The sequence below is a fragment of the Triticum aestivum genome, chromosome 2D, assembly GCF_018294505.1.
Source record: "Triticum aestivum cultivar Chinese Spring chromosome 2D, IWGSC CS RefSeq v2.1, whole genome shotgun sequence".
NCBI classification, from domain to species: Eukaryota; Viridiplantae; Streptophyta; class Magnoliopsida; order Poales; family Poaceae; genus Triticum; species Triticum aestivum.
In genome coordinates this window covers 130,764,913-130,787,051 of record NC_057799.1, presented here as the reverse complement: position 1 = coordinate 130,787,051, position 22,139 = coordinate 130,764,913, and the positions used below count along the sequence as shown (strand labels likewise).

The following is a 22,139-nucleotide window of genomic DNA, read 5'->3' as shown; positions in this document are numbered from 1 at the left end:
TGGGTTCAATGTGTTTGGTCAGATGGCAGCCCCATACAACTGTTGGCCCGTGTTTGTCATTCCACTCAATCTCCCCCCCCCCCCGGCAGATTATGCAACGAAAGAATATTTTCTTGACGTTGATAATTCTAGGGCCCAACTATCCGGGGAAGAATATGAATGTGTACATGCAGCCGCTTAAGGACGAATTGCAAGAAGCTTGGGATAATGGGTTCAAGACATACGACACCTTTAGCAAACAGAACTTCATAATGCGTGCCTGGTACATGTACTCGACGCATGACTTGCCGGCGTGTGCGCTATTCGTTGGCTGGTGTGTGCATGGAAGGTTCCCGTGCCCCACATGCAAGGGAGCTCTTGGATTTCGTTGGCTGACGGCAGGGCGCAAGTATTGTTGCTTCGACTTGCATACACCGTTTCTACATCCTGGCCATAAGTTCAGGAAAGACAAGAAGAACTCCATCAAAGGTAGAGTTGTCAAACACTCTGCACCACCTGCGTTGATAGGCCAATAGACCCTAGATCAGTTAAACGCTCTCGAGCCAGATCCAGAGCGTCCAGGGTATTTCAAGGGGTATAATAAGGAACACGCCTGGACTCACAAGACATGCTTCTGGGATCTGCCTTACTTCAAAGACCTCCTTTGCCCACACAACATCGACGTGATGCACACTGAAAAGAATATCGCCGAAGCCATTTTTGATACATTGTTCGGCATAGAGGGGAAATCAAAGGATAATACTAAGGCTAGAGTCGATCAAGAGGAGCTATGTGATAGACCGTTACAAAACATGAAAGAACCGAAAGGAAAGGGGATCAACTGGACGAAGCGAAAGGCATGGTTCAATCTTGGAAGGCCAGCTATGAAGGAAATTATTTTGTGGGTGAAAATGCAGTTGATGTTCCCCGATGGGTATGCAGCAAATCTAAAGAGGGGAGCGAGTCTTCAAAAATTGAAAATATTTGGTCTAAAAAGTCATGATTGGCACATATGGATTGAGCGGATAATGCCGGTGATGTTGCGTGGCTTCATCCCTGAGGATGAATGGCTAGTACTGGCAGAGCTGAGCTACTTCTTCCGTGTTCTTTGTACAAAAGAACTATCGCCTGGCCTCCTAGAAGAAATGGAACAGTTGGCGCCGGAGTTGATCTGCAAGTTAGAGAAGATCTTTCCGCCAGGCTTCTTTAATCCAATGCAACACTTGATTTTGCATCTCCCGACCGAGGCACGATTGGGGGGGGGGGCGTGCAAAATCGTTGGTGCTACTCAACTGAGAGGATGCAGAAGACGCTTCGAGCAAAATGTAAAAATAAACGTAGAATAGAAGCATCGATGGCGGAGGCATTCATCACTGAGGAGGCGGCAAACTTCGTGACAGCACACTACGAAGCCAAAAATCGTCATTTGCATAATCCGAAGCCTCGGTACAATGTTGACGAACCTCAAAAGGGTCAATCCAACCTCAGCCTATTCAAAGGGAATCTCGCACCAGCCGGTGGTTGGAAACCAGTAAGGTTGGATGTTGAAGAATGGCGGGCCATTTCTATGTATCTCTTCAACAACCTAACATAAGTGCGGCCGTACATCGAGTAAGATCTCGGTACATTGTTTCACAACTTCTAATTCCTTTGAACTTCTCTTATTCCTGGATATTTGATGCAGTCGATACGTCGCCATATTCTCGTATGGAGCAGTGATCCAAAAGGATTCCGTCGAAGAGTATGAGCTTCTGGCAAAACAAGGAGCCAAATTTACCGGTTTCATCTCTTGGTTCAAAAAAAGGGTAATTTCCATTAGACCCTTTCTTTTCTTTGGCTAATTTGCGACTAATGCAACAATCCTTTCGTATTAAACTTGTAGGCTAATTCAGAGATTATGGATGCCGAATTGAGACAAGTAGCTAATGGTTTTGAGTATAAGGTCTGTTCATTTGACAAATACGACATCAACGGGTATCGCTTTCGTACCTATGGCAAAGAGCTATCTATGGCCGACCGAAAGTCTACAAATTGTTGTGTCTCTGCTATCGGCGAAGGAGGTATCGAGTATTATGGAAGAGTTGAAGCAATTTATGAACTTGAATTCTATGGTGAAAACCCACCAAACGTCGTAGTCTTCAGATGTTATTGGTTCCAGCCGAGGGAGACTAGAAGGACTCATGAACATATAGGGCTAGTCGAAATCAAACAAAGCACCCATTTGGATGTTCCCTATGTCTATATTACGGCTCAACAGGCAACCCAAGTTTTCTATCTACCGTGGGCCTGTCAAAGTGATCCAAATCTCAGTGGTTGGGACATCGTTTATGAAGTGACGCCACGTGTTAGACCACCTCCCCCCAATGAAAAGGATTATGAACCTCACATTAACCAAGACACATATGACGAAGGAGAATTCTTCCAAGAAACACGTCTTTCCAAAAATCGTTTCAAGAACCGCTCTACTCACCCCAGAACATTGAAGTAGACAACGATAGTGAATCCGACTTAACCCCTGAGCCGGAAAAAGAAGAGCCGGAAGAAGAAGAAGTTACTGCTGCAGATGACCTGTCAATGCTTGAACGATTACGTAAAGATGGCCTTCCACATGATGATGCATTTATTAATGATGATGATGAGCACGTCATTACCGATAGTGATGATGATGATGCTTTTATTAATGATGATGATGAGCACGTCATTACCGATAATGATTATTAGGTATTCAAATTTTTATGTTGTACTTGATGTATATAGTTATTTGTATGATTTATATAGTTGGTATTTATAATTTTCTTACTTTGTATGATTGTTTCTTATACATAGTGCCATGGTCTTGATTTCCGTCCAGGTCGGCCCTCGCCCGCTTTATGACTCAGATGTGGTAAATTCTCTTTCATAACTATTTGTTGCATTTCGCATTTATGACAATTATGGCCATCAAGTTGACATAGAGATATTTTAATCTAGGAGGTATGTGAACCAGAATTTGAAACGGACTCTCTTGTCGAGAAGTTAAATTTAGTTGAAAAAGAAAATGAGTATTTGAAAGAACAAATTAAAATAATTGAAGAAGATAAGATGACATTGGAGTTGTATGTTGCCGATGCCATCGATGATCACAAGATGAAGATGAATGCAATGTGCTTGAAGATGGATGCAATGCGCCTGAAGCTTAAGAAGATTAGAAAATATGACATTGATAATGAGGCTTGGTATCATTATGTCCTTGGATCAATTGTTACCTTAGTTGCGATCTTCATCACATTTGTTGTGATGAGGGTAAGTTTTCTCTAGTGTTTTGCTTTACAAATGGATACTTAGCTTATTTTCCTCCTAAATGGCACAATTACCTAAGTTAGATAAAAAATAAGCTATACTTAGCTTATTCAGTTCATTTATGACATACTTAGCATACTTAGGTAAAAAATGGCATGATAATCTTTGTTAGCTCTAAAATGATATAGACTTAGCTTATTTTCCTCGAAAATGACATAATAACCTTACTAAGCTCCAAAATGACCTATTTACCTACCTTAGCTCTAAAATGACCTACACTTAGCATTTTACCTAGCTTAGCAATAAAATGACATTTTTACCTACCTTAGTTAGAAGAAGAAGAAGATAAAGAAGAGGACAGGAGAAAAAGAAAGAGAAGAAAAAAAAATCGTCTTCTTCTTCTTCTAACTAGTCTTCTTCTTCTTCTAACTAGTCTTATTCTTCTTCTTCTTCTTCTTCTTCTTCTTCTAACTTTCATCTTTCCCAATTTGCAGATTTGCTTTACATGAGGAAGTTTGGATTCATGGAGTGTACTATTCTTCTGGTGCTTCCTTGTTGTTTATGAAAACTTGTTTGGATATGTATGTCTATATGGATATGTTGTTGGAAACTTGTTTCTGGTTATGTATATAGGGATATATTGGACTTTCTTGAACTATGTTGTTGGATTGGATGAAATATGTTGTTGGACATGCTGTTGGATATGTTGGATATGTATGCATGTATATCTGTGTTTGAAACCATGTCTAATTAATGGGATTTAAATAAAATCAGGGGATATATAGCCTCTTTGCCGCCCGCTAGCAGACGGCAAAGAGCTTTGCCGTCTGCTAGCAGACGGCAAAGAGGACACGTGGCAGTCACCTGTGCAAACTGGGAACACTGGCTGCCTATTTGGTCATTTTGCCGTCTGCTGGCAGACGGCAAAGTGACCAGCTATGCCGTCTGCCAGGAGATGGCAATGATTCAAACCTCTTTGCCGTCTGCTAGCGGACGGCATATCTGGACACGTGGCAGCTTCCCAGTGCTGGCTAGCTGGGCTCTTTGTCGTCTGTTAGCGGACGGCAAAGATCTTTGACTCTTTGCCGTCCGCTGGCAGGCGGCAAAGAGCGTCGTTAACCCCCTAACGGCTCTCACGCCACCGCACTGCCGTCAGCTGTCTTTGCCGTCTGCTGGCCTCGGATGGCGGACGGCGTAATCCTTTGCCGTCCGTTTCAAAGAAGCGGACGGCAAAGAAGGCCTTTGCTGGCAGGCGTTCATCCGGACAGTTTGCCGTCCATGATCTATGCATTTGCCGTCCGCCATGGCGGACGGCAAAGAAGCTGATTCCAGTAGTGAACTATTGCCATCACCAACCCGGACCTCTGCCACACCCACCGGCTTCCCCACACCACGACGTCCAGGAGCACCACCACCAGATCAATCCATGCTAGGGCCGCCCTCGGGAACCCCACGGTATGATCCGTGCCGATCAGGCCACCACGTCTCGTGGATAGCCCCGATCGGCCCCTCCAATCAAGCGAGCTTCGCCCGCTGGCGTCCTAAGGTGGTGGCGAGGGGAGCTAGGGAGGAGGATGAGGAGGGCCGAGGTCTTGCTGGTGCGACCCCTTTGAGGACGACCGTGCGAAGTGTTTTTTTCTCCCCAAGTCGGTATTGTGGCTTGCTTAATTATCTACTCCTAGTTATATTTGTGAGGCGGATTAGCTTGTAAAGATGATCTTAAAGCAAGCAAGTCTGGATCTATTAGTGTGGTAGATATGCACAAATCCTCCATTTTGACCCAAGATATTCTATAATTTGAGTTTATAACTTTATCACAAGAAACATTAGCTGGGCGCTTGGGTTTCTTCAATCCTAAGCTTGGGGTACATTGTACTCTAGAATGAAAAATATTATTGTAAGCTTGTACACTTTGCTGACCCAGACTCTTTTCATAGCCAATCATGTGCACTCCAGAGTTGTCCAACCTCACTCTTGCCTAACTTGGTATCTGCACCACGTCACTAATCTACTCCCTCCGAGGGAGTATATATATACATGAACCTGTAGGAACACTAAATTCCGAAAAATAGTATAAAAAAAATTTATGAACATCAACAGAAGTTTTGACATACCAGTAAAAAAAAACAGAAGTTTTGACATCCAACAAAGTTTCGCCACAAAGGGACAACCGCAGAGGTGTGCGCGCCAAAAACCAAAATTGAGTGCTCCAAAATGAGACTTTTTGAGTCTTGAATTTTATTTTATTTTTGGTATAGGCCTCCACGGATTCTTTTCAAGGTAATTTGTTTCAGAATGTCAGAACATTTGTTAATGTTTCATCTACAAAAATTTCTGACTTTTTTTATTTTTATTTACTTTTGGATAACGCTAACGCCCACACATGTGGTGGGAGGCAAAATCGCCAACAGCCTTATAACACACGGACTGTACCACGTCACCGCATGCATGTATGTGGGAATCTTTTTGGATTTTCAGTTTTTAAAATGTTTTATCTCTTAAATGAAAATTTTGATTGAAGATCCGTTTTCATCATTAAATCTCTCGCGACGAGATCTTCGAAACTAGATCACATATCAATATATTTCGACGATTTTTTTTAGTTAAAAGTTGCCATGTCTATTGCACATGAATTGCCATGATGTTTACACTGAAGTTGCCATGATATGTTTCAGCTATTTTCTTCTACACTTAAAAGTAATTTTGACATATTATAAAACGGGAAATTAAGAAACTAGACTTACCATGAACCATAAACTAAAATTGCCATGTACATGTACTTAAAATTGTCATGGTTCATACAAAAAATAAATTTCATCGTCAAAATACTAGAATTGTCATCATTAAAAAAACTGAAATTGTCATGCTCTACAAACTAAAATTGCCACATGGCAACTTTAGTTTAAACACTATGGCAACTACAGTGTAAACATCATGGCAACTTTTGGGCAAAAAAAAATCGTCGAAACATATCAACATGGGGTCTAGTTTTGTAGATCTCGTCGAGATGGATTTAATGGTGAAAACGGATTTTTGTTTTGGTTTTTTAATTAGGAGATAAAACATTTTTAAGCTGAAAATCAAAAAGATTCCTGCTGATGTCATTTGTTCCTATGTGGCAAAATGAGTGGTGATGGAGGCGTGTGGGCGATGTGCAAGATGCCACACGTGTGGGCGTTAATTTTTTCGTTACTTTTTTTTAGAATTTACCGTTCATACATATATATTTGTGCCCAGGAGCAGATAGTCCTGGTATATACACTCTTACACACCTTGATGAACTAAATCCTCCGTCAAAAAGACCTGACATCCGCAACTAGACCAAAATTGAGTGCTCCAAAATGCGTCTTTTTGAGTCCCGCATTATGATTATTTTTTGTATAGGCCTCAACGGATGTTTCCTCAAGGTGAAATGTTTCAGAATCTTAGAACATCTGTCCATGTTCGTCTACAAAAATGGATCGTTTTTTTATATTGTGTTTACTATTTTTCTAGAATTTACTGTTTATGTGGGTGTATTTGTGCTCGGAGCAGATAATCCATGTGTATGCACGGTTACACTCCTTGATGGGCTAAATCTTCAGCTAAAAAGACCTGGAAAACCTATGGCCGGGAGCTTGCGATCCCGGCAGAGCACGGATCCAAAGCGAAACAAACAGCAGAGAATTTTCTTTTCGACGATCGGGTAATTGTCAACTTTTGAGTGGGTTAACGTATACATGACTTACGATGATGGCGATCTGATTGAAACAACAAAAACCACATGACAACCATTTGTGTATTTGGCGATGACAATGATGTGGTTTCTTGGGCACTTTTCTCTCGACAAAAAGACTTGGATCCAGCACGCAACCGATCGGGTCGAGTCGATCGCAGCTGTTGGACGACACGTACACGGCGTACTTTTGCTATGTGTAAAATAAAAAGAAGAGAGCAAGTTGCTAATACGACGAGGCTTGTTTGCATCTCATTGTAGCGTACGGCTCATGGTTAGCGTAGGGATTAGTTTTTTGTTAATCCCCAACTTGCAGGCCATAATTGACGCGTACGTGGTATGGTGGCATAGTACCGCTGAGTGCTGACCTCTGCCAGTCTCAGTTTCTCTGGGGAACTATGCATCCTCCATCGCAAATAAATAAATAAATGAAACTATGCATCCTGACAGAAACGCCATTGGTCAGGTGCTTGGTGCGACTCCGTGTGTGTTCGGCTGCTGATGTTGTCTATCTTCCGTTAAACATGGCAGAAATTAGATGATGGCGAGGGCGCAAGGGCGCAAGGCAATGTTTGTTGGCAGAGTTCGGTCGAAGCCTTTGCTTGAGTTGAGTGCTCCTCTTCGACCGCCCCCCTGCAACTGATATGGCTCTCTGCCACGGCGGTGTAGATCAAGGTTTAACTTTTTTTGGTTACATGAAAATTTGGACTTCACTGAAACAACTTGATATTTAATAGATTGTATGTCAGGAAAATTTACCTATTTTGAAGTTAGTTTGAATTGACACCGGCTAATTTTTTAATCCTGGGCTAAATTACTCCTCTCGCCTCGTGAATCTACTTTTCCGGAAAGGTTCAATCTAATGCACTAGTAGTATTTTTTATTTCTTCTATTATTTTAACCGGCACGACTCCCCCTAGTGTCGTTAGTCGTACGGGCAATTACCACCGACCATATATATAGCGACGTCATCCCATTACGTCCATGCTATACCCCCGCGTACAGTGATGATTTTTTTTTTGCGGGGGTACAGTGATGATTTCATGATGATAACCTGTCAGAGGGAACTAATTCTGCACTTATCTCTAACACAGGAGGTATTCCGGGAACAATCTCCCCTCAAATGTCCTTTTAACCAGAAGGTGCTAACGGGAATATGCAGCTGCATGTGGTAAAAGCGCAGGCACATGCATGCGCAAGGGAATTTCTCGTGGGCCTGCCTGTCCAAGGCAAAGGAAAAAAAAATGAAAGGAAGGAAGCAAGAGCAACTAGCAGCAGACAGGGGACGTGTAAAAGCGCAGAAAGGTCCACGAGGCCATACTGGGCGCCTCTCAATTTGGCCAACTTGCTCGCCGCCAGAAATCAATCAGGCCACCCTCTCCTCTCATTTCACATCGCCTCATGCTCTCACCCAAATATCCATGTACTTGTTGTACCGCCACTTGACAAGTAGTTTATGTTATCCACCGACCAGACCAGACCAGGCCACCACCTCCACGACGCCAGCCAAATCGGCGTCGGGGTCGGCCGGCGCCGTGTGTCCCCGGCCCACGCCGTGCATGAACCTCTCCCCCGGCGAATATTGTAGGCGCAACTTGTGGCTCCGTCTCGTGCTAGCATGTAGAAAACGGAACACGAGTGCTCATCAGCCATTATTGTAGTCTTGTGCATGCAGCCCATTCGCACATGATGCATGATGGACGGTTCAGAGCCTTATGAAGTTATGAGTGTGTACTGTGTAGTACGTAGGTTTGTTCCTTCCTCCTTTTTTTTTTCTTATTATTTTTCTGCCATGAGGATGCATGAACCAAATGGTCGATGGAGTGGCCACACGTCGACGGCACGGTGTAGCACGCTCTAGAAAAATTCGGACAAAGACCAAAGGAAAGGGGCGCGTGGGGAAGGAGCGTGGCGCCTGCCGGTCAGGAGAATCCAGGAAATATCGGCATGGCGTGACCGGGAAGGATCGGACGAACGAACGTAGCCATCCACGGGGTTAACTGGGAACATGTGTCGCCCGAGGGGGACGGAGGGAATCATGGCTGGGATGGGGAATGGGTGGACGCCGCACGGAGAAAGTGGATGTAACTTGCACGACAACAACTCCTCTTGGACACATGGGTGGATGGGGAAGCATCCACTCACGCAGGCCGCGAGAGTGAGGTTTCAGCGCCTCGCTGAAAGAAAAGAGCGCCTCGCTTATCCGGTAAAAGTGTGCTCGGGTTCATAAAAGGCACATATTATACGATTTTCCCACAGGTTTGAGTCAATGGATTCTGCCTGGTAGCGAATGTGGAAACGTCGCTCCCCGCGAGCAGACCCTGGCCGCCGCTGCCAATGGATTCTTTGCCGGTCCAAGCTCGTTAGGTGGTGACATTTTCAAGGTTGATTATATTTATTATACTATTCCCTCCGTCCCACAATATAAGACGTCTTTGCAAGCTATGTTAGCTCGCAAAAACATCTTACATTATGGAACAGAGGGAGCAGAAAATATACTTAATATCTACTCCCTCCGTCCGAAAATACTTGTCATCAAAATGGATAAAAAGAGATGGATCTAGAATTAAAATACGTCTAGATACATCCCCTTTTATCCATTTTGATGACAAGTATTTCCGGGCGGAGGGAGTACAACACCAAACAAGCTTTATTACGTCTACTCTCTATCTAAAATATAGCTATAAGATTGGCTATAGATGATGTGACAACATCGTATAGCTGTACTCATGCTCTGATGACGCTAGCTACAAAGGTGACTTTAGGGATTACCTACGTAAGCATTAGTCAACTGAAAAGGAGCTCAAAAACACAAATGCAATTGCTGGAGTCACAAGATTACAGACTAGTAGAAAAGAATGTATCAAAGACAGACCCAAACGTGTGTCAGCCCATAGAAATCAACATCAAACAAAGCTACCCGTCTTTCATTTACCAACCAACATGGCACACGAGTAACACGCACACAAACTGGAGCATATGGACAAAATCATCGCATGAGGTTACAGGTAAGCCTAAATTAAGCTCGAAAATAACTACAATTAACGCAAAATAAATAGGTATAGTATGCTCGATCAGTTATCAACAACTCAACTTACTATCTGGGATCGGAAGGAAATTCTGTTGCAGTTCAAAGGTTTCTGTGCCACGAACATCTCTGACAATTGGTTTGCAGTACATAGGGAGTAAGAAACTGCAACGTGTGACTGACAATGACCTCGGCTTTACCAACATGAAAGAAAATAGGCTTGACAACGAAAGCAGAAGCATCCAAAGGCTACCTGACAAGCTGATTACTACCAGCGATAAATTTCACCAAGATCAGTCAAGGCAATAATCAAGGGATCCATGGAGAAATTCAGTGCCAGACTATAGTTAGCTTCGAGGGAGAAACATATATTCTTTCTCTAATCCTGGCTAAGCAATCTGGTCCATATTGTACAAATGTGGGAGGTACAATACAACATGACATGAAACATCATCCACTACATCTACCCAGAATCCCAGAACGACAAACTGGTCGCAAGTTCGCATCATAGGGAACCAGCAAGAAAAGAATCTGACGTGCTGACCTTCTGAGGAATGATGTTAGGCTTTTGTAAGTAGCCTTAGTTTCCTGTCATGCTTTATCATTGAACTTACAGTCTCTACGACCAACACGGTCTGTAAAAAAGAAAAGGCAAACATTAATTATATAATAAATATGTCAAAAGGGCAAGTAAGAGAAACTGTACATACTACAATCCCTCAGCATTCTAAGTTAAGAAACATGACTATTCTAGCTGAAGGAACAATCAGTCAGCATTCTAAGGAACATTCAATATTGTGCTCACACAAAGGGATAGTTACCTGAAGGCAGGTATAAGCTAAACCAGTCGCGAAGTAGAAATTTGCGTTCCCAGTACCCTGTGAACACTGTCATGTTAGTAACAGTACACAACATGTGTGTGTAGAAAGAGAGAGAGAGAGATAGAGATAGAGATAGAGAGAGAGAGAGACCCTCCAGATCCATAGGTTATGCATGACAGGGCTAAGGAGAGAGACTCCAATATATCCAAAAAACAAGAAGAAGGTGAATTGCATCTCTGCAGGATGGAAAGTTAAAGAGCATTAACTTCTTACAGTGCTACACACTAATTCAAAAATATTCGATACCGGAAGTTTAGGTACCCGCTAATTCATTGGCGAATAGGCCTAGAAGTCCTAGATATAGAGCTGAATCTCCAGCCTTCAAGATAAGCATGAATTTAGGAATAAAAACAAGAGAACAAAACTAAACATCAACCTTATGCAGTCAAGGGATTAAATCCATCAGAAATACCATGTAAAATATACTCACCGAGGGATAAGATTTCAGCATTGCGACAATTGCTGTGTAAACAAAGGCAAGGAAGCACGGTCGATGCTTCAAACGGATAGCCAATGGCAAGACCATAAAAATGATGTTCATATTAAAGACTATAAGAAAGAAGCTTCTGAAGAAGTCGAAGACTTCGGCAAAGAAATACCTGCATTAATTCTCAAACGAATTAGATTAGTCAAACTATACTTGGGTTCCAATCACACTTTCTTAAGACTTACCATAACACACCAATATTTGGTGATAAATCTTTCACTGTAAGGATAAAACCATATGTCCTGCAAAACCAATGCACACAAGTCAATAATAGGCATTTGGTAACAGATAAAAGCCAGTCAATTGCAACGCACACAAGTCGATACTAGGCATTTGGTAACAGATAAAGGCAATCAATTGCAACAAAGGACGATTTTGACTAAATGAGGCCCAACACAAAGTTGAAATGTTGGGGAAATGGAGAGGATGTTGAGGATAGGCGATAATGCTGATGAGAGTATGCAAATAACCAAAATTAAATTGAATTCATAAATAAGAGTTGTATTCATTTCTCCTTTAAAATTCACCATGAATGGGGGAAGTTAACAGAAAATGTGCTTCATTCTATAAAATGGAGCGGGGGAAACCCCTTTCATTAAAAAAAAGTTAACAGAAAATATGACACTCTTTCACACGGTTTTGATGACTACAAAAGAATTAAATGGTCGAACAACTTACTTTTCAAACATCTCCTGAAGGCCACCCACTTTATTTAGAATAATGCTGTTCAATGACAGCACATAACATGACCAGATAAACACCCACAATATGAAGTGGAGTATTGGTTTCCATGAGAATTGTCCAAAACCTTTTTGGCTAGTACCTTTTCCATTATCTGACATGTCAATTTTATTGGCACTCAAGCCTTTTTGAAGAAATACTTTAGTTGGAGGAGTATCTGGACCATAACCCAATAAAAGAGCAACCTGAAAAACTAATAGTTGATCAGCAATGCAGATAAATGGCATGTACTAAACCCTAAACCCATTGAACATTGAAAAAAATGGTTGTGACACATACAGGTAGAATGAGAATTGCAGGATAAAGAGAAAGGTGTGTTGCCATAACATATCCAAAGGCAGCAAGCGGCGCAAGACCTACAAAAATTGCAAGGATGTTGCATTAGACTTGGGCAATTCTAGGTTGTCTGAAGATCACTGTACTATCTTCCATAAAAATGTTATTAACTGAGGATTTTCCAAATAAAGGCCAAACAATGAGGCAAACAACTAGTTTAAGTAATACTCCTTCCGTCCCAAAATAAGTGTCGCTGATCTAGTACAACTTTAGTGCAAAATTGTACTAAGTCAGCGACACTTATTTTGGGACGGAGGAAGTATAAGAGATATATCGAAAAACCGAGAAGGCTAGAGGGAAACACGGCGAGTTTAACTTACGTGAACAGGCTCCATGTAACATTATCACGACCATTAAATTCTCAATTGGTGATGTACATGAACCGACACAGGTGATTATTGTCCAAGGGTTCCACAGATATATTAGAGAAGCAGTATCTCCTGCGCTTACGTTCACTGTAAGTGTCAACAAACATGATAATTAGTACTATAAACAATTAGTAAGCATCACAAGCACAAAGCATCTGACTCAAAGAGTAATGTTCCATTCACCTTTCCAGACAAAATTGTATATTTTTTGCTTACCAACAACAAATTCACACTATCAGGCAAGCAGAGTGTTAGGAATAAGCAACTTATATTCCCATGAGGCCATAGGCCGATATATATACATGTACAGGTGTGGTACATATGCAGGAAACCCCTTATACTACGGGATAAATACAAAGGGGTATACATGACTTATATTATAACTCTAACACCCCCCCTCAAACTCATGGTGGAGGAACAACACTAAGTTTGGAGAGATAAAAGCCATGTTGTGCTCTAGTCTGGGCCTTCGTCAGGAAATCCGCCAACTGTAACTCGGAAGGCACATACTGAAGAGCAACAACCTGATCCTGCACAGCAGCGCGCACATAGAAAGCATCAACACCAATATGCTTGGTGAGCTCATGCTTCACAGGATCGCGCGCAATGCTAATAGCACCTGTACTGTCAGATAAGAGCATAGTCGGTGTAGTGACAGAAACACCAAAGTCCTGAAGTAACCACCGTAACCAAGTCACCTCTGCCGTCAAAAGAGCCATAGCTCGCAACTCAGCCTCTGCACTCGAACGGGAAACTGCAATCTGTTTCTTCGTCTTCCAGGCAATGAGAGAACCGCCAAGAAAAACACAGTAAGCAGAAAGCGAACGGCGATCAGAAGGATCACTAGCCCACGTAGCATCCGCATAGGCCTGAAGCTGTAAAGAACTGGAGCTAGGAAAGAAGAGACGGTGAGAGATCGTGCCCCGAAGATATCGGAGAACACGAAGGAGATGACTGTAATGAACCGATGTGGGAGCAGAAACAAACTGACTCAGAATATGAACCGGATAAGAGATGTCCGGACGAGTGACAGCTAGATAGACAAGACTGCCAACGAGATGACGATAACGCGTCGGGTCAGGGAGAGGATCACCATCAGTAGCACGGAGGTGAACATTGAGCTCCATAGGAGTCTCAACAGTGCGCTCGTCAGAAAGAGCAGCACGAGCAAGAAGATCCTGGATATACTTTTCCTGGGATATAAAAAAGCCATCAGAGGTAGAAGAGACTTCAATCCCAAGAAAATAGCGAAGAGGTCCAAGATCAGACATAAGAAACTGCTCACTAAGACGGGCCTTTACAAAGGCAATATACTCGGGGTCATCCCCAGTGATGACCATATCATCAACATAGAGAAGAAGAAGAGTCCGGCCACGAGGAGAAAGGTGAATAAACAATGCGGGATCATGAGCACTTGCTGAAAAACCAGCAGTAGTGACCACAGAAGCAAAACGCTCAAACCAGGCGCGAGGGGCTTGCTTAAGGCCATAGAGAGAGCGACGAAGACGACACACCATGCCATCAGGAACAGAATACCCAGGTGGTGGCTGCATGTACACCTCCTCACGCAGCTCACCATTAAGAAAGGCATTCTTAACATCAAGCTGAGATATAGACCAGTGGCGTGCAGAGGCAACGGCAAGAAGTGTACGAATAGTGGTCATATGGGCCACAGGAGCAAAAGTCTCGTCATAATCACGACCATGCTCCTGCTGAAAACCACGAGCCACGAGACGAGCTTTGTGACGCTCAAGAGAACCATCGGAGCGAGTCTTAACCTTGTAGACCCACTTACAAGTGATGGGACGGACTCCGGGAGGAAGAGAAACAAGATCCCAGGTACCAGTGCGTTCAAGAGCAGCAATCTCCTCTGCCATCGCAAACTGCCATTCAGGATGAACAACAGCCTGACGGTAAGAAGTCGGCTCAAGAACAGCAGCACCAGTGGTGGGAAATCCAAAGCGATCAATAGGCGGACGAGGACGAGAACGCAAGCCATAAGTAGGCTGAGAGGAAGAGGACGACTCATCCAAGGAAGCATCCACAGGCCGTGAACGACGAGTGTAATGCTGAGGAAGAGATGGAACAAGAGAAGGAGGAATCGCCAAGGTAGAATCAGGGGGAGGCGACGAAGAAGTCACCGGAGATGAAGGTGTAGAATCCGGTGACATGCTAGGTGAGGAGACCGGGGAAGATGGTGGCGGTGAATCGACAAGGGGTGGAGAAGCAGAGGGAGTGGGACGAATAGGCACAGGCGCAACAGGAGGGATAGGGGAGTCGGGAAAAGTGAGAAAAGAGATATCCTCCACGGAAAAGACCGAGGAAGATGGGCGTGGGTAAAAAGGACGAGACTCATCAAAAGTCACATCTCGAGAGATACGCATCCGACGACCGACAGGATCCCAACAACGATAGCCCTTATGCTCATCACTGTAGCCTAAGAAGACACACTCAACAGACTGAGCGGTCAGTTTGGTGCGTTCGCGAGGGGCAAGAAGAACATAGCAAACACAACCAAACAAGCGAAGCATCGAATAATCGGGAGAGCGATCAAACAGACGCTCAAAAGGAACACCACCCTGCAAAGCAGCAGATGGCTGAAGGTTGATGAGATAGACAGAAGTGGAGATAGCCTCGGCCCAAAAATGAGGCGGAAGAGAGGCGGCGATCATCATAGCACGAGCCGTCTCAAGAAGGTGACGATGCTTGCGCTCAGACACACCATTCTGAGCATGAGCACCAGGACAAGAGAACTGGGCAAGAGTACCCTGCTCAGCAAGGACACCACGCAACATCTTAGAGATATACTCACCAGCGGAGTCAGCACGAAAAACACGAATGGGTGAAGAGAACTGAGTATGAACCATGGCAGCAAAACGCTTATAAATAGACAACACCTCACTACGTGAAGTCATGAAATAAAGCCATGTGTAACGAGAAAAATCATCGATGAAAATAATATAGTATTTATGACCACCTTTCGAAGGGAAAGGAGCCGGACCCCATACATCAGAATGGACTAAATCAAAAGGACGCTGAGACACTGACTCACTATGAGAATATGGTAGCTGAATCTGCTTGCCAAGACGACAACCCTGACACTCTAAAGAGACATCTCCTGAGACAGACCCCAGAAGACCTCGACGAACTAAAGACGATAATCGAGAACCACACAGATGACCAAGTCGATGATGCCATTGCTTGAAGGAACCAGTAACAGAAGCGACATCAGCGGAGGAACTGGCGATGGTGGTGGCAGCGGAAGGAACATGAAGCCAGTCCAACTCCCAAAGACCCTGAGAATCACGGCGGCGAGGGCCAGCCCCAACCAGAGTGTGCGTGCGACGATCCTGAACAAAACAAGAGTCAACATCAAGGATGACACGACAACCAGAATCAGTAAGTTGACCGGCAGAAAACAGATTCATGGTAAGTCGAGGAACATGAGCAACATCAGGAACAGAATAAGAAGGAGTAGAAAGATGGCCTCTACTAGCAACAGAAAGTGGAGTACCATCAGCAGTGAAGACATGAACAGGAGAATCCAGCGAGCGAAGAGAAGACAAAGCGGAAGAATGAGAAGACATATCAAAAGAAGCTCCAGAATCCAGAACCCATGGGGATGTACCTGACTGTGTAGAGGGCGGGTGCTCAGTGCGGGAAGCATCAGTCACAGAACCAGCAGTACCCGTCGAGGAAGAACCTGAAGCCGCGAGCAGACGCTTAAGTCTCAGAATATCCTGCTCGGTCAAAGCAATGGCTGAAGCTGGCGAGGGAGATGACGAAGTCCCTGAGGAGGATGATCGCGCCTTGCGCAGGTGTTTCCGCTTTGTGTAGCACTGGGACTCAATATGACCATCATTGTTGCAGTAATCACAATGTGAACGGGGCCGACCTGAGCCGCCAGAAGGAGTGGGCAAGAGCGGCGGAGCACTCGAGCGAGAATGGGGCGGTGCAGCAGGTGGAGTGGAAGAAGCCCGAGTAGCGAGCACCGAGGGAACCTCCAGCAAACCAGCACCGCGTAGGCGAGTCTCCTCAGCACGAATCTCCGAAAGCGCCTCCATGAGAGAAATACGACCACGAGCAAGCAACTGAGCACGCCGGGGCTCAAACTCCTTACGGAGCCGAGACAGGAACTCGTAGACGCGATGAAACTCCAAATCGGCCTGGACAGCCTGGCAGCAGGGGCAAGTACGACAACCAGCACTGCGGAGAGAATCAAGCTGGCGCCAGATAGCAGAACTCTGTGCATAAAAGTCATCAACAGTAGAGTCACCCTGCTGAAGAGCATGCTCCTGACGAACCACAGACAGGTATAAGGCATCACCAGAGGGCTCATAGCGCTGACGAAGACAGGTCCACATCTGGAAGACAGTAGGAAGACCCAGAAACTCAGAAGCAAACTGAGGCAGAACACTAGCAGTGAGAACAGCGGCAGCACGAGCATCATCATCAAGCCACTGGGTGTAAACAGACAAAGCACCATGATACGTCTGAAGAGCCTCCTCATAAGCCAGAGCCCTCTCATCATAGGCACGATCAGCAGCCTCATCAGCAACCTTAGCCGCATCCTTGGCGGCCTGATTAGCATCCGGAGGAAGAACCAGTGGAGTCGGCGGAGTAGGGGCCACCGGAGGAACCGGACGTGGCGGACAACAGACCTCGCCAGAAAGAACACCCCAGAGACGGATGCCACGCATGTGAATGCGCATGAAGCCAGCGAACTCGGTATAGTTAGTGCCGTCGAAGATCACCGGACAGCGAGGGACAGCGACATAGCCCGATGCAGCAGACTTTTTTTTTTAGGAATAAGATCGAAATCAGCAGAGGCCGAGCGGCACGGGATCTCGATCAGAGCAGGCTAGACGGGAGCAGACGGGCGAAGGACCGCAAGTCCTGGCGGGAACGGGCGGGCGAAGGAGGGAACGAGCGGCGCGGAGCAGCGGACCAGCACGGGCGAGCACTGGCGGCCGCGGGAGGAGCGGACCTGCACGGGCGACCGCGGGGCCGAGCACGGACGGCCGCGGGAGGAGCGGACGAGCACGGGGAGAGCTGCAGCGGAGGCCGACTTCGAGCGGGAGAGAGCTTCGAGCGGGAGCAGCCACGGTCGACGGGGAGAGCTGCAGCGGAGGCCGACTTCGAGCGGGAGAGAGCTTCGAGCGGGAGCAGCCACGGTCGACTCGATCGGGACAGATCAATAGCACGAGTTGCGGCGTGCAAAAAATTGACCTAGCTCTAATACCATGTTAGGAATAAGCAACTTATATTCCCATGAGGCCATAGGCCGATATATATACATGTACAGGTGTGGTACATATGCAGGAAACCCCTTATACTACGGGATAAATACAAAGGGGTATACATGACTTATATTATAACTCTAACACAGAGGACTATACACATTAAATTCCACGAGGCAAATTCATAACCCTTTTTATTCCTTGTAAAGGAAAAGTCGAAAAAGTGGGTTTCCTTCTTTAAGAAAATATAAAGCTTAGAATGACAACAACTACTTGACAAATAAAACATCTCTTAAGATTTCACTTCCGGAGCTGCCCATCACAAGTATCAAAAATTTCAAAACCTTTCTGATCGTTGGTACTTGGGAAAATAAGTAGAGGGTGGTGCAAACAAAAGGCAATTTTGGCTCAAGATTCAATAAAGCACATCTCAAGTATAACATTAACTAGTATGACTCACCAGAATTGTTAACTGATTTTGTGAGGTCAAGAGACTTCAAACTTCTGTTACGTGCCATTTGGAGTGTACGCCCAGTTGATCGAATGAGCATAGCAGCTATAAAATCTACAGCCACAAAAACCAAACTGTGTTGTGCATTCATGAGTGTAATATTACATGACTGCCAGCAAAATGCAAAAGTCGTGGAAATGTTCATGGTTACATTTTTTTTGGTTTGAATGATACCATGGGCAAGATAAAGAACATAAAAAGTAAAGCCTAAGAAAACTGATTTTCTTCTATGAATATCAGGTATACTTGAACAAGTTATTAATCTTAGACAAATATATACTGGTTTAAAAGAAAAGTACATAGCAACTTATTTACCTGCAATATATATGAGAATGGTGTCCACCTGACCTGTGACATCATGGAGTGTTAGAATGCTAACATTTCATATGGTGATCTGGTCAAATGAAGAGACATAGCAACAGTGGCAACATCAAAGAAATGATCAAAGAAGCATCAAACCGAAGGACCAATCACCTTTTACTGGTTAGCGGACCAAGAACTGATAGAAGCAAAGGGGAACCATGATACATCGAACCTGAAAAACAGATCATTCAACAGGCTGGACCATCATTTACAAGTTCAAACTGTTAACACATCAACATTAAAAAAGAGCAAAATATCATGGCTAATTGCTAAGATTTATGATGTAATCGCAAGAAGCGTCTAGGCCTCTGATGTTAAGTAGGAGTCATTCAGTCATATCATATTTCATCCATCAGGAATTATCAGTAGTTCATTACAGAAAAATTAACATGAAATAATGTCTATCAGTATTCAGTAGAAACCCAGTCAAGCATTTTAAAGATTGCTCTGTAATACTCGTACTACCTAATAATACCACCTCCCACCCGACTATCCTGGCCTCAAAATTTGGGTCATTCTGTTGCAAATGTGAAGTGCTAAAAGTTAGCAAAGCGATCAAAGAGGGGAGGTGCGTAACGTACCAGAATAGGGTGACATGGACACCTGCTTCAGCCAGTATCCTTCTGCCACTGCAACATACACAGGAGCCAAACGAGAACGCTGACATCACAAAAGGGCTGGGGTTTGCAGGGGAAGGACTGAGAGCAAGGAGGTGTGCTTACGGCGGCGGAGGGACGTGAGGGGGGTGGAGACCTCCGGGCGGGAGGCAAGGTGGAGGTCTCCGCCGAAGAGCACCAGAACGAGGCGGAACCCGACGGCCGCGACAGCCATCGACCAGTAGTGTCGGATCTCCATCGCCGCTGATCAGTGGCGGATCTAGGGCAAATATGACATGTTAACATACTAATTATAATTTACGAATAGCACTATCATAATCCACCTGATTCTACACAGCAAATTCTGTGTAAAATCATGATTCACCTGATTGGACAGAGCGAAAATTTACATTCTAGTATCAATCATGATAACATAACTGGACACAGCGAAAATTTACATTCTAGTATCAATCATAATTCCCTAAAAAAAGTATCAATCATGATGACATAACTGGACACAAGAAATTATGTGCAAAATTATGTGTGTGTGCTAATGTACGTGGCAGATAGCACTGTCATAATCCACCTGATAGATAATCCATCAATATAAACCTTAAATTCGTAATGAGACCAACCAAAACTTGGGGAACGGACAAAAGGTACCTCAAATCGGCTGGCCCCTGCAACTGCACACCGCCGGCCGCAGGGCAGGACTGCTGCCGAGTGCGGAATGGGCGGCTGCCGGGGACCGACTGGCAAGGCCGCGCTGCGGCGGTGGGCGACCGGTGAGTGGGGCGGGCAGGGGCGCTGGGTGAGCGCTGCGGGCAGGGCCGGCTCTTTGCCTCCTGGCGTCCGGTGGTGGCGACGGCGTCCGGCGAGGCAGGCGGCGAGCCTGCGAGATCGGGAGGAGAATCGGGGACGGGAGTCGGATTCGGGAGTCAGTGGGTTTCTCCTTTTTTTTTAGCTGGGGAGCAGAGCTAGCCAAAAGGGCCAGCACGGCACGGCCCACAAACACAAGTTTATTAGACGGGCCGTGCCGTGCCTTTTTTTTTTAGATGAGATCGCTAACCACCCTTGCCGTGCCGTGCCGGCCACTTGCTTGCGCGGCACATTTAGTAAACGAGCCGGCCCGTGGCACGTTTTAGCACGTCGGGTCGTGTGATTTTTACCTTTTATTAAGGGCATACTAGCATAGCAAAAGGATCCGTGCGGTGCAACAGGAAAAAAATCATATTCTCCAATGGTCATGACCACATATTGCTGCATCACCAAGATACACTATCACTCTACATTTCATTAAATCATGAACAATTTTTTAAATCATGAACTTTTTTTAAACTCATGAACATTTTTCAAATTATGAATACTTTTACAATTTTTCGAACATTTTTTATTCCATACAATTTTTTGGATTCATGAACATTTTATACTGTGTGCAAATATTTTCAAAAAAATGTGAAAGAATTTTAAACAATTTTCTTGAATTGGCGAACATTTCTAGAATCGACGAACAGTTTTTGCAAATTGGTGGAATAATTTTGTAATTCACGAACATTTTTTTGAATTAACAAACGTTTTTTGAAATGCATGATCATTTTTTTAATAAGCGAACACTTTATGAATGAATAAACTATTTTGTAAGTCATGAACAACTTTTGAATTTTTAGGATATTTTTCCATTCATGAACATATTTTGAATTGGCAAAGTTTTGTTCAAATTCATTAACATTTTTAATACACGAACTTTTAAAAAAATCATGAACATTTTTTATTTTCGAGCATTAGTTTTCTAATTTTTGAACATTTTTCAAATAAGCAAACTTTTTTACAAAATCGCAAACATTTTTTGAATCCACAAGAATTTTATGATTTACTAAACATTTTATTTTAAAAACCTCATTTAAAAAAATGGAAATTTTTTCAAACACCAAATTATTTAAAGTAGAAACAACGAAAACAGAAAAGAAAAAGAAAAATAAAAAACAAAGTTTTAAAAACAGGTCGCCCGGACATGGGGCTGCCCAAACGGGCGTGCTGCATCTTCTCCCAACGCCCAGAGCGCGGTATAGGAGGTTCCTAGTACATGGGCCGGCCCAGGTAGGGGGATTCTCGTGTGTAAAACGTTTTTATCACTTATAGGTGGCATTGGTGGGTAATATTTTGTAACTTTGGGTGCAATTTTCATGACATACCGCCAGAAGCAATAACCTATTTATTATTCGGTATAGATATAGATATAAAAAACATAAATAAATAAATAAACAGGTCATGACATGCTGGCCCTTGTTCCCAGCCTCCAGCCCCCCAAGGCACGGCCCCTGGCGTGTCGTGTGCTGGGCACGACCCGTTTAGCCCATGTCGTGTCGTGCATGCGTGCTGCTGGGCCGACCTAGTTGGCACAGCCCATTTGGCCAGGCTCTCTGGGTGGGAGGCAGTGGTGGTGGTGTGCATTGTTTGTTGGGCTTCTTTTCCTCCGGCCCATATCCTAATCTCATACGAAACAAATGCGGAGAGACCTGTCCAATTGGGCCGGTACGACTCAGCACGCCTCGACCCTCATTGAACATGTCTGGCATGTAGGGATGTAGATGGTACAGATAATTTCCGTTCTGAAT

At 44.3% G+C, this 22,139-nt stretch overlaps 1 protein-coding gene across 1 annotated transcript; it reads right to left on the bottom strand.

Moving 5' to 3' along the window:
• Positions 1 to 10,236: 10,236 nt before the first annotated feature.
• On the bottom strand, positions 10,237 to 20,487 carry LOC123052162 (phosphatidylinositol glycan anchor biosynthesis class U protein). Its single transcript, XM_044475265.1, has 15 exons — positions 20,188 to 20,487; positions 19,651 to 19,804; positions 19,510 to 19,557; positions 19,040 to 19,100; positions 18,881 to 18,913; positions 18,515 to 18,639; positions 12,767 to 12,901; positions 12,390 to 12,466; positions 12,048 to 12,295; positions 11,555 to 11,611; positions 11,313 to 11,481; positions 11,144 to 11,201; positions 10,973 to 11,058; positions 10,823 to 10,879; positions 10,237 to 10,636 (listed from the first exon to the last, which is right to left on the bottom strand). The coding sequence occupies exons 2-15, from the start codon at positions 19,781 to 19,783 to the stop codon at positions 10,562 to 10,564; spliced, it is 1,362 nt and encodes a 453-aa protein (XP_044331200.1). The 5' UTR covers positions 19,784 to 19,804; positions 20,188 to 20,487; the 3' UTR covers positions 10,237 to 10,561.
• Positions 20,488 to 22,139: the final 1,652 nt, after the last annotated feature.